The sequence below is a fragment of the Neodiprion fabricii genome, chromosome 4 (assembly GCF_021155785.1).
Source record: "Neodiprion fabricii isolate iyNeoFabr1 chromosome 4, iyNeoFabr1.1, whole genome shotgun sequence".
In the NCBI taxonomy this organism is placed as follows: Eukaryota; Metazoa; Arthropoda; class Insecta; order Hymenoptera; family Diprionidae; genus Neodiprion; species Neodiprion fabricii.
The window spans coordinates 35322871-35337937 of NC_060242.1; the positions used below are offsets into that span (position 1 = coordinate 35322871).

The 15067-nt window shown below is 43.6% G+C and overlaps 1 protein-coding gene across 1 annotated transcript in view; it reads left to right on the plus strand.

The window, feature by feature from the left end:
- Positions 1-295: 295 nt before the first annotated feature.
- LOC124180626 (43 kDa receptor-associated protein of the synapse homolog) overlaps positions 296-15067 on the plus strand; it is a 50189-nt gene continuing 35417 nt past the window's right edge. Inside the window, exon 1 of the mRNA XM_046566380.1 lies at positions 296-2285. Coding sequence (XP_046422336.1) covers positions 2248-2285 — 38 coding nt within the window. The 5' untranslated portion in view covers positions 296-2247. The remainder of the gene's footprint in view (positions 2286-15067) is intronic.

Sequence of the window (15067 nt, forward strand, 5' to 3'; positions counted from 1 at the left end):
AAGTGAGGCTGGACGTCGAATGAGGGTTGATTTCACCGTGACCATGCACTCTCCCAGGAGTATGGTAGGCATGTACCTACCTACCATGATTAAAGCAAGTCTTCAATAGAAGTCGGTGGGTGTATCGTATAGTCGGCGAGATGTAAGTGAGAAAGGGTACGGCAGCGGCGGAGAAGTGCGAGGATGGAATGGCGCGAGGCGGCGAAGGGGATGAAACGGAGGGGGGTAGAGGGTGGAGGGTCGTGTGTTGCGGGCTGCTGCGGCTCGGGCGCGACAGTTCGGCTCCAACCACGGCCGGCAGAGCTTCGCCGCAGCCTCGTTGTTCGACAGGGCCTGACCGTCGTCTATCGGCGAACCTCTAACCTTCACTGGACCCGGGGTCGGAGTGTCGACGTTCGAACTTTGTAACATACTTTGTATAAAGTAGGCGCGGAATCGGAGGCTTTCGGTCCGCTCGGAGATCGTGTGAACCGACTTTAATCCGTTACCGCAAGGATCTCTCGCTACTCCGATTCGAAGGATTAAATTTTAACGCGTGAACCGCCTAATGTTTCGCCTAATCAACTACAGCGAAATTTGGTTATCAATATTTGTATAAAAGTGTTGGCCAATCTCGAGCGATCTGGCAATAACTACGCTGCATGCTCCAAGAGACGACGTTCTGGGATAGAACCACCTTGCAGACCACTGACTCTCTGTACCCTTCGTATACCGATTACAGTCAAAGCTTTTCGTTATCTACGAAACGAATTCGTACTTCTGAGACTCTGAAAGTGTTCCAGTGGGAAGGACAGGGTTCAAAAGGAAGATCCTGTTCGAACTGCGATGTATTTACGTAATCGTGGAAACCACCCACAGGATTAAAAGTGCTAATAAGCGTGCCACTTTTGTTATTCGTTGTACTACTTTTTTTCTCTAAACGTCGGACTACGTTCAATGGAAAAATTTTCACCCATCTAAGGATATTACGTACAGTGTGCAAGGATAAAACGTGAATCGTGATGTAATTGGAGGGTGGGTGACTGTCGCTCTTGAAATACTTCTTTACCCTTCCGTAAACTCTTTTCGCATCTTAAGTTTTCAGTCTCCATCTTCATCTCGGTTTCTCTCAGACGACTACCTAGCGTTCTCTTTCGCTCGGATTTTTTTATAACGCAGCCTGATTCGCGGGGAGAAATTAAACGGCCGAGTGGACAAGCTCCAAACAATTTACTTTTCTCCTGGTCGAGAAATTTTTCCGGAGATTGCTCGGTACGGTCTTCTCCCGGGCTCCGAAGCGTAACAAACAACTGCCTGAACCCTCTCTAATCAGCGGAGCAAAGGTCGAGCGATTAAACTCATTTCCGATAATTGCTACTGCCCTGAACTATATGCAAACTCTAGTCTATTGACAGATCTGTCGAGTTTACCACCGCCTCGTAATCTTGATCAGAACCACGCAATAGCTTAGCGGGTATGAAACTTGGAAGGTAAGCTCAAAAACCTCGGTGCCAGTTTTGGCTGTCATTCAGCCACGAATATACGCGTGTCGATGATAAACGTGCGGAAAACGAGTCGAGGCCGTCAGTCTTGTACTTCTGTATCCAGCAGAAGACCAGCGAACAATAGGTACACCAGAGAACAATACGGTACAAAATTCCTGGCTCAGAGTATCGTGCAAAAATAAAAACCGAGCAGTGGATTAATGAGCCATTCGCCGCAGTCTGCGCGAGTTCCTCTCTCTGGAGCTGCGCTAAATTTTGAAAAAAAGATCAACTGAATGGACAAGGAACGGCACTGGGAAAGTCAGTTAAGCAGTAGCTGCGCCAATAATCGGGTTAGAATCTGGTGACACAACAGAACGGAACACTTAACCACTATCGGTTCACCTTCGAGCCGCGATTCGGGAGAGTCCGGGACCTTCAAGCCCTGAAGAGCTGTGCTGACAGGCCGGAAAACCCCGTAAGAACCACCGAATCGGCACCATAGATGTCAAGAAACCCGAATCCTCGCGGCCCCGGTGAGTTTTCGCTGGTCGTTTAATCGCCGAGTGTCCGTTACGAGGAAAGGGAAGCCTTTGCCGGTTCCCGGTCCTAGCGATCGAGAAACGCCGCAGGAGTGTGACTTCGCCGAGGTGTTATGTATTGCCTGAGTGCGGCCTGCAGGTGCGGTGCTGGGGATAATGGCGGTGGAGAAAGATGAGACTGGCAGTGGGGGTCGTCAGAGAGGGACGAAGAGGAAAGGGACGGGGGCGAGAGAGGCACCGCCATGTCATGGGAGTCCATCGCGTCCAGGGAGTACCTCAGGTGAGCCAGACGATCCCGCCACTCGCTTCCCTCAAATCCACTCCAAAGTGCCGCGACCCTTATATCCATGACCGAAGAAGAACAGAGTGGCGGAATATAAAATGAAATAATGTCTTTCAGGGTCGCGGAGGGTTGTTGATTTTCAAGGGTAACGGATGGGAAATGTTCCGGTGCTTCGGTCATGTCGCGATTGATTGTTCGTTGGAATATTACTGATGTAAAAATGTAGAAATACCTCCAGAGGAACATTTTACAAACGAAGCATAACTTTCGCGAAAATTTACGTTACGAAACACGTTGTTGCGTACGTGTTCGAACTTGGTTGTACGTAGGTAATGGAAAGAGCCTATCTCTACGAATCATTCAGGGAATTAAGCTAATCCCATTGGACGTGTGCGGTGCTTTAAATTGTTAATTATCAAGGCGGAACAGCTTCCAAAATTGTGGAAAAGCCGGACGATCAAAGCCGGCGTAATTAAACTTGTCGAGAGATTTGGGGCACCTCCAGTAGCTGAACATTGAATTGCGCCATTTCAGTGACCGAATAGTGCACAATCCCGCTCGCGTTGACGCCGCTGTTGTACGTCGAGCTTTAGAGGACGTACGTCGGTGTGTCGGTGTAATCAGACGAAGGTCTGAAAATTGTTGGTGATTTTTTTCTCTTCCCCCTCCCCGGTGTACCACGCGTTAATAACAAAACGTTGAATTCATTGCTGCCGCAGCCGCTGTTGGCAGAGGAAAAAAAACACATTATTTCAGCGAATCATAAGAGAGAGAGAGAGAGAGATGAAAAAAAGTAGAAAAATCACGACTTTCCCTCGAGCTCGGGCAGCGCGCAATCCGAAGTTGCGACATCGGCGTAATCTCGACTCCACATTCAGGTGAAGCGAAAGAACGCGGCTTTAAATTGCGTACGTAATCCAGCTGCGTGGACGTTTCGTCCCCACTAGGTATGTAGTAGGAATAAATGCATAGTAAATGAGATTCTGCAAGTGCCTGGTGTGTAAACAAAAGCGCTTTTCCCCCATATTATGAAATAACTGCACATGGGGACTCACCCCGCCGATTCTCGATTTTTACAACATCAACCCCTCGAGTTTTACCTCCTAGGGGCCGTCCAAGTATTAGCTAACGAATTATTGACAGATTTTTCCATCCCACCCCTAATGACAACGATTGGTAACGTTTGTTTGTTTTGTCCACTACTGTTTTTTCACTTTAGCTAACACTTTTCAAAAGTTTATTAGCGAATCGATTCATTACCTACGAATAACAAGAATGCCAATTATAGTCACATCCTGATCAACTTATTCCCACTTTATTAAATATTAATTATTAATACACATCAACATGTTCGGTAAAACGTGAATTCATTATTCGTTGAGTGCTAAGTACATTCTATTTTGTATTTATTCTCAAACGCAAGCAACAAACACTGTATTTCCTAATATATTATTACCGAGCAAGTTACGCATTATTAACGCTTACTTTCCAAGAATTTTTTTCACTATTCTCAAGCAGACGGCGTGCTGGCTTTGAGCACGAATTGCCCGAAACGCCTACTTACTACGGGGTGACATTTGACAACGTTTCTTGAATGGTCTACCCCTGTTTCAGCCTTAGCTAATTATACACGAACGGCCCCCTAAACAGCCACGTAACGTTTTCGCAAATTAGATTGCGTACGTATCGGACGGTAAATTTTTAATTCTTCGATGCATGCCTCGCGTTTTGCGCCCCCTCCTCGAACTCTCCGGGTGGGGTAAGCCGTAATTATTCACCTCTCTCGAGCAGTAACTGTCCTCCGTCCTGACCCCCGTTCTCGTCAGTTTATTGTGGCCACCCGCGAACGCTTCTTTGTGTGGTCGCGCGGTCTCCGGAGCTCTATTTAATCTGGATTTACTACGACGGTGAATCTCTCTCCCTCTCCCACTCTCTCTTGAATTTGGGTCACCGTTCCGCCACGTTATTCGCTTCGTTATTAATTATTCCAACCCCCTCCCCGCACGCGTCAACCTTTGACCCCCGCGTTTCCATTTTAACTGTCCAGCGGGACGCAACCGTTGCACGAATAATTTAATTTCGACAATAACAACATTTTTTCTGTTCAAAATTCTAAACGATTCCGATCGAATTGCGTCACAACGAAAAGACGAACAATCCGTGATTCAACAGACGGGACGAAAACCAAGCAAATTGACGAGTCGCGTTGCGTTGGCGCTACCGGCGTACTTCTGCATATTTATGAAACTCCGCACCCGGCTCCTGATTCCACCCCCGCATCGTCGTCTGTATTGACTGCAGCCCGCATATCTCTATGGATTTATGTGCCACCTACAGCGGTCACGTCGACGTATGTATTCCGAGGTACACGTGTGCCATGGGCACACAATGTACTTGTTCCAAGGCCTGATACGGATGTCAGAGACGAGCGCCAACTTTGGAGCTTTGATTTATCCGCACTCTCTTTCTCTCTCTCTCTATCACTCTCCCGCATTTACTTCCTGCCTTGCTGACATAACCGTGTTTATGTCGATCAGTACCTTGGGCGCGTTGAACGCAGGAAACGTGATACTGGGTCAGATTTTCCGCAGACAGTTGGAAGTTGAAACGCATCATCCGAAGAAAGACTTATTGTTTCACTTTTCGTCACCTTTGGTGATGTGAGAGAGGTATTGGCTTCGATGGAAAATCACTTTTTCTAATTTCGACGAATCGTTGAACGTCTTCGAAACCTCGAGAATCTGAAAAACAGGTTTTTAGAGGTTTAGGTTAAACCACAGTTTACGCGCAACGATTTTTTGATAAAAAATTATTTTCGCACATCCCTCGTCTAGCAACTCTTGCTGGCTGCTGACTGATTGTCAGAGGGGAAAGAAGTTATCTCTCACAACATTTCAGTCGCGATAGAAATATTTTCCGGGTGGGTGAAACGATATTTTACACAAGAAAAAAGAGAGATAGAGAGAGAGAGAGAGGTACGCAAAGAGATAAAAAATCGCATCCGTTAAAATATTTACCCCGTGTAGATATCAGCGCCACTTGAACGTTATCGATCAATTTTCGAAAGGTCTGTGTGCCGAATCTTGATCTCGCTACGAAAATAGTTCATATCGATAACGCGTCATACGTACAACGATCAGACGAATAAATCGTTACGGGGTAATCGGATACATACGAATTATACCGAAGGGGCTGTTTCAGGCGGGAAGAGAGTCGCTGGTTATTAAAAATTCGCGAAACGGTATTAAATCGGTAGGAGAAAATGTAATGAAAATTCTGAATCGAAAGGTGACCGCAGTTCGTAGCTGTCAAACAGACGCGCGGATAGCCAGGTGGTTATTATTATTTTCGGGGAACAGTCTCGTCGACGAAGACGGTTCGCAGATTGGAAACAGCGAAAAGTCGTCCTTACCGGCGGATGGGTTTAATCGTTTTTTAATTCGATTCAGTCGGCGAGTTCCGCCGTTGATTCCGCAGAGCCGGGCGGCGGATAGCCGGAATTGAAAGGATGCTTCGGAGGATCGAGAGTGATTAATGAAATTACACGGCTGCAACGACGCGCGCGAATTGAAATCGGGATGGACGGGGATCCTGTTTCGAAACGAGATATCATAATTCCTCGGCGAGGCTTCAACCCAAGACGACGAAGACTGGCTGCGAGGGGCGTTACGCTTACTTATCTGCGCGTTAACCGACCCGGTCCGTCATAATTAGGGAAAGCTACCCTCGGATATAAGTCAGTGTAGTATTGTATAATGTAAGCCTTGAACTCGCGGGCGTAATTGTAAAAAGTAATTTCGCCTGGATCAAGGGAGTGTGTCTTTAAACGCGCCCCGCGAAACGTCGGCTCACTTCATCCCCTCCGCATTACCCACCCTTACCGCCTCCCTTGCGGTTTAATGAGAACACTTTTACGCGTAAAGTGTATATTCTTACTTGCGCCAAGGGATCTCCCGATTCTCGGCACTTGTCGCGTGTTTTCATATGTCGCCGGTGTTGTTTTCTCTATTTGCTCTTTAGTCTAATCGATAAGCTGAAAATGGTCTGAAACAGAGATACTGCTCTTGAGATTATGTGCGATAGCTCATTGGACTCGGAATGACGCCTGGACAAATGTACTAAAAAATTTTATCAGTACATAAAAAATTGCAAAAGTTATAAACAATTAAAGATGAAAAAAAAAGGCATTTCGTTTTTCGCCAATATCTCATAGACTATAAATATTTCTGAAATTTTTAAAAAAGATTCTTAAAGAGGAGGAAATTTCCAGTAAAAAACTTATCGCTCCCGGAACTCTATCTCCGTTATTTATAATTTTAATTTGACGCTGAAAATGGGTCTCCGCGCTTCGTTTTTAGGTCGCGCGCGCACCATCAAAAGCGAGTACGACACGTTGATTAATTTTTTTAAAATTTGAAAAAATTACGGTGTATTTCGAACACTTCAAAAAATTTATCCCCGTTCGAAATTTTACTTAAAGTTAATTTTTCAACAAGTTAAACGATTGTTGAGTAACAAAATTTTCTCCAACTTCCGTCTTCATTGTAAATGAAAAAAAATGTTTAAATAATCGTCGCAAAAATATTTCGCTTCGTGGAGCCTTTCTTATATACATACTCAACAATATCACGCCATAAAAGTTAAAGAAATATTCATACTTTGTTTATAGTAATTTTTGTACTTTGCCTTTTTTTTTCATCTTTAATTGTTTATAACTTTTGCAATTTTTTATGTGCTGATAAAATTTTTTAGTACATTTGTCCAGGCGTCATTCCGAGTCCAATGAGCTATCGCACGTAGTCTTAAGAGCAGTATCTTTATTTTAGACCATTTTGAGCTTATCGACGAGATTACTTCTTCGGACTCTGGACTTGTCTGTTCTTACAACAACAGCGTTTGTACAGTTTTAACACCCTCGTGATAGATAGCGAACTTTGTCATTCTCAATGTCGCGTTTAATCGGCTGTAGTAATAATTTTTGGTCAATTAAATGAAGTTCTGAAACTATATTCCGAAACATACTGTAACTCTGTCGGGAGTTACTGAGAAAATAAGAAGGTAAATAAAGCTTTTTTTATCTATGACGACTACTAGAGCAGAAGGGGGGGGGGGATTAAAACGGATGGTTTCACCCTTTGTAACAATAAATCTGTATTTTTTCTTTTTTTTTTTTTTTGCACTTGCGAAATTTAACCATATAATCATATTTGAAATATTTCGAAAAAAACAATTTGGTAAAATTTAGCTTTAATTCCCAGAGGCGAAAGTATGCGGATGCCTACCGACTTATAAGCAGAAAATTATTCGTATACAGCTGCGTAGATATCCCTCTTCAATCGTATGCCGAAAAGTAAGAGAAGAGAATAATAATTTCGCCCGCGAAATATTTCGCGAATTTTCATTCCGAATGGCGCGATGAACGGTGTGAAGCGAAAAGCATCCCAAAGCTTGTAATATACCTATAAATTTATAGACACACCTGGATCTTGGCTGACGTGCCAAAGTTTGATTTTCGAAACTGTTTGCTCGGGATTTTAGGGCTTACTGTTCGCAGTATATGCAGTCCACGTTGGTACGTACGTACATACCTGACACGTATTTATATACCTTATACCTCTGCGTATATTGTGGATACATGTGTAGGTGACGTTGAAGATTCAGGGGAACGCTGGAGAGATAAAGCGTGAAGTTTGTGTTTGGCTTCGTCGCGTCGCGGCGTCGTCGTCGAGGTGGATGCAGCCTGGCTTTACCGCAATGCGACCGACTGCGGATTGTTCACGCGAAATTAAACACAGATTCAAGGCTCGGGTCCAAGGTGTTCGCGTCGAACCTGCGAACTGACGCCGAGAAGACCTCGCGTCGAAATAAAAAAAACCGTGAAGATGGAAAAAGAATGAAGAAAAAAAAAATGGGACGTTACACGACGCGACGTGGAGTAGCCGCAGCTTGAGAAAATGGACGAGGAAAAAAACGAATATAGAGGAAATTTGAATGAAATCGCGTTGTAAGTGTAATTTGCGAAATAGGAAAAGAAATGAACAGCGATACGGGCGTTCTTCAATTATGTATTACAATAAAATGATAATTGAACGTGACGCGGATGGCTGATTGTAATTTATTCCGTCTAGAGCTAATCGGATTAAAAAAAATTTTAACCCCCGGAGGGAGTTTTGGCTGTTTAAATATTGCTGTGCGTAATTTGAGGTCTTCTTTTGTTCGTTTTCGGTGCGAAATCCAATTGCGAGCTGAACGTATATCAAATCTTGCGTGAGAAAATACACTTTGGTACGTAACATATAACGCTGTAGGTGTGTCACGTACGAGCAAAAGTTTCACCTTGCCTTAAGTACCTCCATTGTGGTACAGAATTTATCTTTCCCATCAGGATAAAATTTCTAGCACTAATTTTTTTACCGCGCAGTTCAAGTCGGGATACAAATCCCGCTGATCTCGACTCCGCCGGCTTGTTTATCTTGACCTCACGTCCTTACGGTGTGTGTCTGTGTGTGTGTATATATGTACCCGCATAAATCCCCGGAGTCCTTTAGGTGGAGCTGGCATCTCAGTGACATCGCGTTTTCGTGTCAGACGACAGATCAGCAAATACCTGCACGCCAGTTTCGGACATTTTCCTAAAAAAAAAAATATCTCATCTCGAGAGAAGAGCTCACAGGAGAGTGGATCCTTTTTAGTTTTCTTTTGGTTGAGCAAACAAACCACTCGCTCAATTTTTGTCCACGGGAATGATGCGAATAAAAGAGAATTGAAACAGCTGTTCAGATTCGGAATTTTACAAGAAGACGGTTTTGCTTAAAATGTGTAATAAAAATTATCAATTCACGAATCGATCGAAATTTCACGTTCATTTCGTTATTGTAAAGTTAGCGATTTACCGAATCTTACCTTTTCTTTCCCGTCTTAAGGAGGGAAAAGAGTGTTACGGAACGGGGATTGGCAGCCTGTAACATTTCGGAGCCCATGAGCGCAGGTCGGAAGCGATTAATGGTAAAATTTGGGGGTCCAGACACGATGCTTTTCGTGAGCGAAACAAGGGAGGATTAGTGTAGTCTCGGGATTCATTTTGATCGAAAAACTCGGAGAGGAGCTAAGCTGAGCTAATTTCAAGGGGCGCTGCCTGAGTGGCTTGAAAAATGCTGGAACCCGGGGAGCTCAAAGAACGAGCTCGCTTTTTCGCCGAGCCGATAAGTTACTCCGCGCCTTTTTTCCGCGACAAGACATCGTCGATTTTTCGCCCCGTATATCCGACCGAATAACTGCGGGCCATTTTCTTTCACAGTAAACCCGCGATCTAATCTTTAGATTATTCGGAACAGGTTCGTTCCGCTGAAATGACGTAGGTGGAAAATTTTTGTCACGATAATGTGTACGTTATAAATTTATATGTGAAAATCGCGGGGGAAAAACGTTTTCGTAGTTATATCGTGTGTCGTATATACATATACCTACCTGACGGAAGTGTGACGGCTATAATAACGGGAGCAAAAAAGCGACGATAATGCACGCAGCGGGTATGATTTTACACAATAAAGGATACGCCTGTACATATAATATATATATATATATATATATATATATATATATATATATATATATATATATATATATATATATATATATATATATATAGACGTACATGCGCGTGCATACTCGTATGTATAATGCATCAGCGTTCTTTCTCAGTTATACACCGAGCGCTTGCAAATCGGATGAAAAAAATGTAGGAGGAGTTACACTTAGCCGACGCGTTGATATGCTGAATACATTTTCACCGGTATGTTTTATTTATTTATTTATTTATGCATGTATTCCGGCGTCCGCGAAAGATTTCATCATGCCAGAAAGCAGCGTACTATTCCCTGAAATCTCGGCCGTCGTGACAAATTCGTATTTCTTGATGCGGTAGAAGAGTTTAAAAAAGCAGCAACGAAAACCGGACGCTTCGTTTGGAAATTGGCAAAGTCACGATATTTCATTTTAAACGATTGAGCGATCAGAAAGAAAAAGATCGAGGCAGCCGATGCAGGAAATGATGTTTTCGGTTCAGTTTTTTGAAATACAGCGCAGTTGTGAAAACGAATTTAATTTTATCGCTAAAATCTTTATCGCCGATTTTAATTCTGCGGGAAAAAAGTCGTCCGAGATATTTCGCGCGAACATATTTTCCGCGGTTCCGGTATATACAAAATTGAGGAAACTGTAGGTGTAGGTACTAAAGGCTCCTCGTCGGAGCTCCGTAACTCCCGTATAACATCGTTTATTTGGAAAGTTTGTTACAGAGCCTAGCTCATCTCTCAGAGTTACGAGATCCGGGGGAAAGGCGCGGAGTGGTTTTAGACAGCGTTGCTACCCCGACCGAATTCCAAGAAGCACGGGGAGCGGGATCGATCCTTTTAATTAGCCGGATTTCTCGCAGATTTTTCATCTCTAGGCGTCTGGATTCGCGGAAAAACGCAGGAACACATCAGCCGATGCCTAGCCATGGGCGAGGACGCGATAAGGAGGAAATTAGCTCCGACAAGAAGGAACCCAAAGTGACAACGTCTCGCGTGCTGGGTGCAAAAACGTTTCGAAAGAGAAACTGACGCAGAGTGGTTTGCTCCCTCGGAATACAGAAGCGAGGTCCCGAAACCTCCGGGGTATGTGGAAAAGGTCTACAAAGGCATTGAAATTTCAAAACCGTAGAATGGTTCGAGGCGACAAGGTGTACTCGGAAAGCTTGCCCAATTCTCGCGGGTTTCGCTGCACGATGAGCCTCTGGAATTACGCTTACATAACTGCCCGGCCGGAGGCGGAGGAACCGAGAGACTGGAAAGATCGATTTTACCTCATGAAGGCCAATTTTCGGCCGGGTGGATATTTTTGAAACGCTCGGGAAAAGGGGACGAAGTTACTTGCGTATCGTTCGCCACGCGACTTCGGCTACCAAAGTGCCCGAAGCTAGCCGCAATGCCTTGCGGGGAGTCTGAAAGGGATCCTAAGTGGCGCAGCGTCTGCGAGGGACAAGAGAAAGGGATAATGGGGAAAATGACCGTGGTGAAAAGCTCCCGATGATCGATAACGGCTGCGCTCCGAATGCAATTCGAGGATCGATTGATCCCGACTTCGCACCTCGTCCTGTAGGAACAAACGTCGTCCTCGTCCTCGTTCTGCATACCGACGCGTTGAACGCGCTTATAACTCCGGCCCCACCTTTATCTTTAGAACGAATGTTTTACCCGAACCGAGGCACGTCCGACCCTTTTTCGCCCCATCGATAATGTATAGGCGAGTTGCGTTTGATCCCTGCGCGTCGGGGATCATCGGCCCTCTGGTGAAGGAAGACGCCGTATCTCAACCGCCTTCCAGCTCCAGACGACCTTCGATACTGTGTCTTATGTGTCTTATACCCCGAGAAAATTGCTCAGGGAAGCCTTGAGGCGTTTTACGTGGGTTTCGAAGGTTGAAAAAAAGCATATTTCCTCTCATTTTTCAACCTAATAAAAGAATTAATTTATTCAAACTTAAGGCGTATGAAAGGACACGATTTGAACGATATTTCGTAATATTCTTATCCAAAAATTTTTAAGATTCAGCCGTTCGGAACTGGTTTTTGGAGACCCGGTATTTTCGCGGTGGACGCGATAAAAATTTTGTCGGCTCTGGATCCTAGTATTTTTGGCTGCGGTTTCTGGATTTCCACGGTGCCAATCAGTAGGAAAAAATGACGAATCTGTTCCGATGCAGAAAGCTTTTACCTCTAAAATTAACAAAAAATTAATTAAAAAGTCGTTAACCCGTTTTGCCTTTTTCCAAAATTATGACCTCTTTTGAAAAACACGAGTGTGTTTAGTTGTACTGATTTAGCTTACTAAGTGGCCAGTGTCCGTACTAATAACTCCACATCTCACTTCTTTTCCAAGACAGACTTATTTTTGACACCTTCGACAGAGACTATTTTGCCATTTCAACAAAACATTCTTTAAATTTTAGATATCACGTATTATTTAATTGCAGCGACTGATCAGTGACTCTGATGATTCGGTAAATTCGAATACTACACTTCGTCCACCGAATAGATTTAGTAAACTGTATGAATCAATGCATGTATTTGAATCCAGCTGCGCAGAAACAGTCAAACAAGTATGACTTCGTTATTTTACGAAATCGTACGTCGTCGCTCCTGTCAGAATTTACGATCAGCTGATTGTTTCGTGGTATTTTTTGACGAAATTTATCGTCATAAAATCACAATACGTTATACTGACATGCATGTGTAAACGTGATTTGCAGCGTTATGTAGAAAAAATCTTACGAGCAGATTCGGTTTGCGTCACATGCACAAAGACAGTGTTCATTCTGTATACTGTGAAGCAAATGCCAGAATTTTTTGGGGGGTCATCGTGCCCCGGTCTCCCCTACAACTAGAACCAGTTACACTAGGCATCCGACCCCGAGCGAGCTTTAGCGAGCGAGTGTTTTAAAACTAGTCAATACTAAGATTTGAAATCAATTTTCTTTTGCAATCCAAGTACATTTATCTATGATTATGATTTTCATATCCGTACAACGAAACGTATAATAAATTGTACCTCTCATTGAACAATTCTTTTGTTTTATTTATTTTTTTTTGTTTTGTAAACTTCTTCTACAGGTTGATTTTGTTAAAAACACACGAAAAAGAAGAGAAAATAATTATCTCCGTAAGCGTGCTTGACGAGTCATTTCTTCAAAACTTCCAAGCTCGTCACAGCAAATTTTTTTCTATCAGATACAAGTTTTCCCCCTCATGATTCAAGACCCGTAGAGCAGGACCCTCGATTCGATTGAGGATTATATTCGTGGGTCAGAACCTCGGGCATTCTCATCGATTCAAACTGTTTGTAGGTAACAAGATTCTCAACTTGGCAACTCCGAGTTCCTTAACCCAATTTCGTTTATTCCAGCCGTGAATATATTATCCCTGAATCAGAATCCCGCGGCCTCTCATCGATTCCTGTTACGTTGGGCGTGTAAAAAAGATCCTCCCGCTTACCTATTCGAGGACCGAACGTCACCCTGTCGATTCGGACCATTTTAGAAATGTTAGCAGCGCTGGTCGAAGGCCACCCCTGACCCCTCGTTCCTCACTTCAACTTCCACTTTCGGAGGCAAAAGAAAGACAATTCCACCTAGCTAATACGGGAATGTGACCGGCTTACAGAGGCTGCGAAGGACCGGCAGAATTTGGAAATTCCTAACTGCCAGCGGTGTCAGGGAAGATCCGCAGACGCAAGAAGCAGCGGATGGGTAAAGTGCGTAATTTTTTTGGCGTCGTTTTCCCCACTCCTCATCCTTCGCCATCTCAATTTTTCGCCCTCCGCATAGAGATGCTAAAATGTTTTTTTCTCGTTCTCCGTTATTCCGTGAAAACGGAGGCGAAATATACGGTGGAAAGCTGCACGTGAGTTGAGAAAATTCGAGAAAAGTCAAAGTAAATTCTATACGCCGAGGCGAACGTTGAGATGCTTTCAACTCTGAGGAATATATTAGGTGGCTCGATATACAGGGTGGGTACCTTTTTTAATCGTCCCAGGTGAATATCTCGATATACTTGGAAAGATACGAGAAAAAGTTTGGTACAAAACCTGGAGGGTTTCGAAGGGGGAAGATAATTTGGATGTGGATTTATTTGCGAATTGCACCGATTTCGAGATTTTCTTAAGACTCTGATCTTAAACAGGGAACACGTGTTTTGACTACGATCGGTAGAAAATCGGTTTGAAGATAATTCAAAAACTTGAAAAACATATTTTACTTGACAAAAATTTTCCAAAAAATGATCGAGTATTTCGCTTTTTGAGAATTTTGAAGAATCAAATGTTTCCTTTCACGTTTTTGAATTCGTTTTCAAACCCAGTATAAGCCGTACATAGTCGAAATATGTGTTCCCTGTCGAAAATCACAGATTACTAAAAAAATCACAAAACTGAGGCAAACCGTAAATCAACGCATATCGGCATTATCTTTCCGCTCTCAAAACCCTTCAAATTTTATGTAATACCAGACTTTTTCTTGTTCCTCTTCTTATAGCCTCGGAGATATCCGCGTGGGGCGGTTTGAAAAAGACCACCCCGTATATGCTCGCAATAAAATTCGCCTCGCGAATCTCTCGAGTGTGCAATTCAACACCGGGGAAGAATTTCTATCCTTGCCCGTGTATACACGCGGTGTCAGATATATACGGTATATGTGAAATCCTGGCGCATCTTCCCCGTATCGACTATGTACTCTTAATGTTAAGGAGTGCGGAATACTTTAGTTTATCCTCTGTCACAGCGCCGCCGATTCTGTCCGGAATGACTCCGAGATGACTGCATAAGGATTATTGAAACTTGAATAGCAGGAGAAAACAGCGGAGAAGGGAGAGACGAATGTGAAAAATGGCTGTGCGTCTAATGACGAAGAAAAACCAGCGGTTGGGGAACATCGAAACATATTTTACTGCAAGGGTATTATAAATCGTCCTGAAACGATATTGATAGTGAGCCATAAATGTCGCGGGAAAAATATTAGTGACGCACGATGCTTTTTCGGTGCTCTCGCATTTGCGCAGCCACGATTTTTTCCACGTTCCTACATATACGCTGTAAGAAATGTGGCACACGGTGAAATTGTCAGATCTGGAAATATACCGTAAGACAATGTTTCTGGTAAGATCAAAAATTGAGCATTGGGATAATTTTTTATTTAGATCAAATTATAGTTTATTGAAGTCCAGACACCGCAGTTTCTTTTACAGT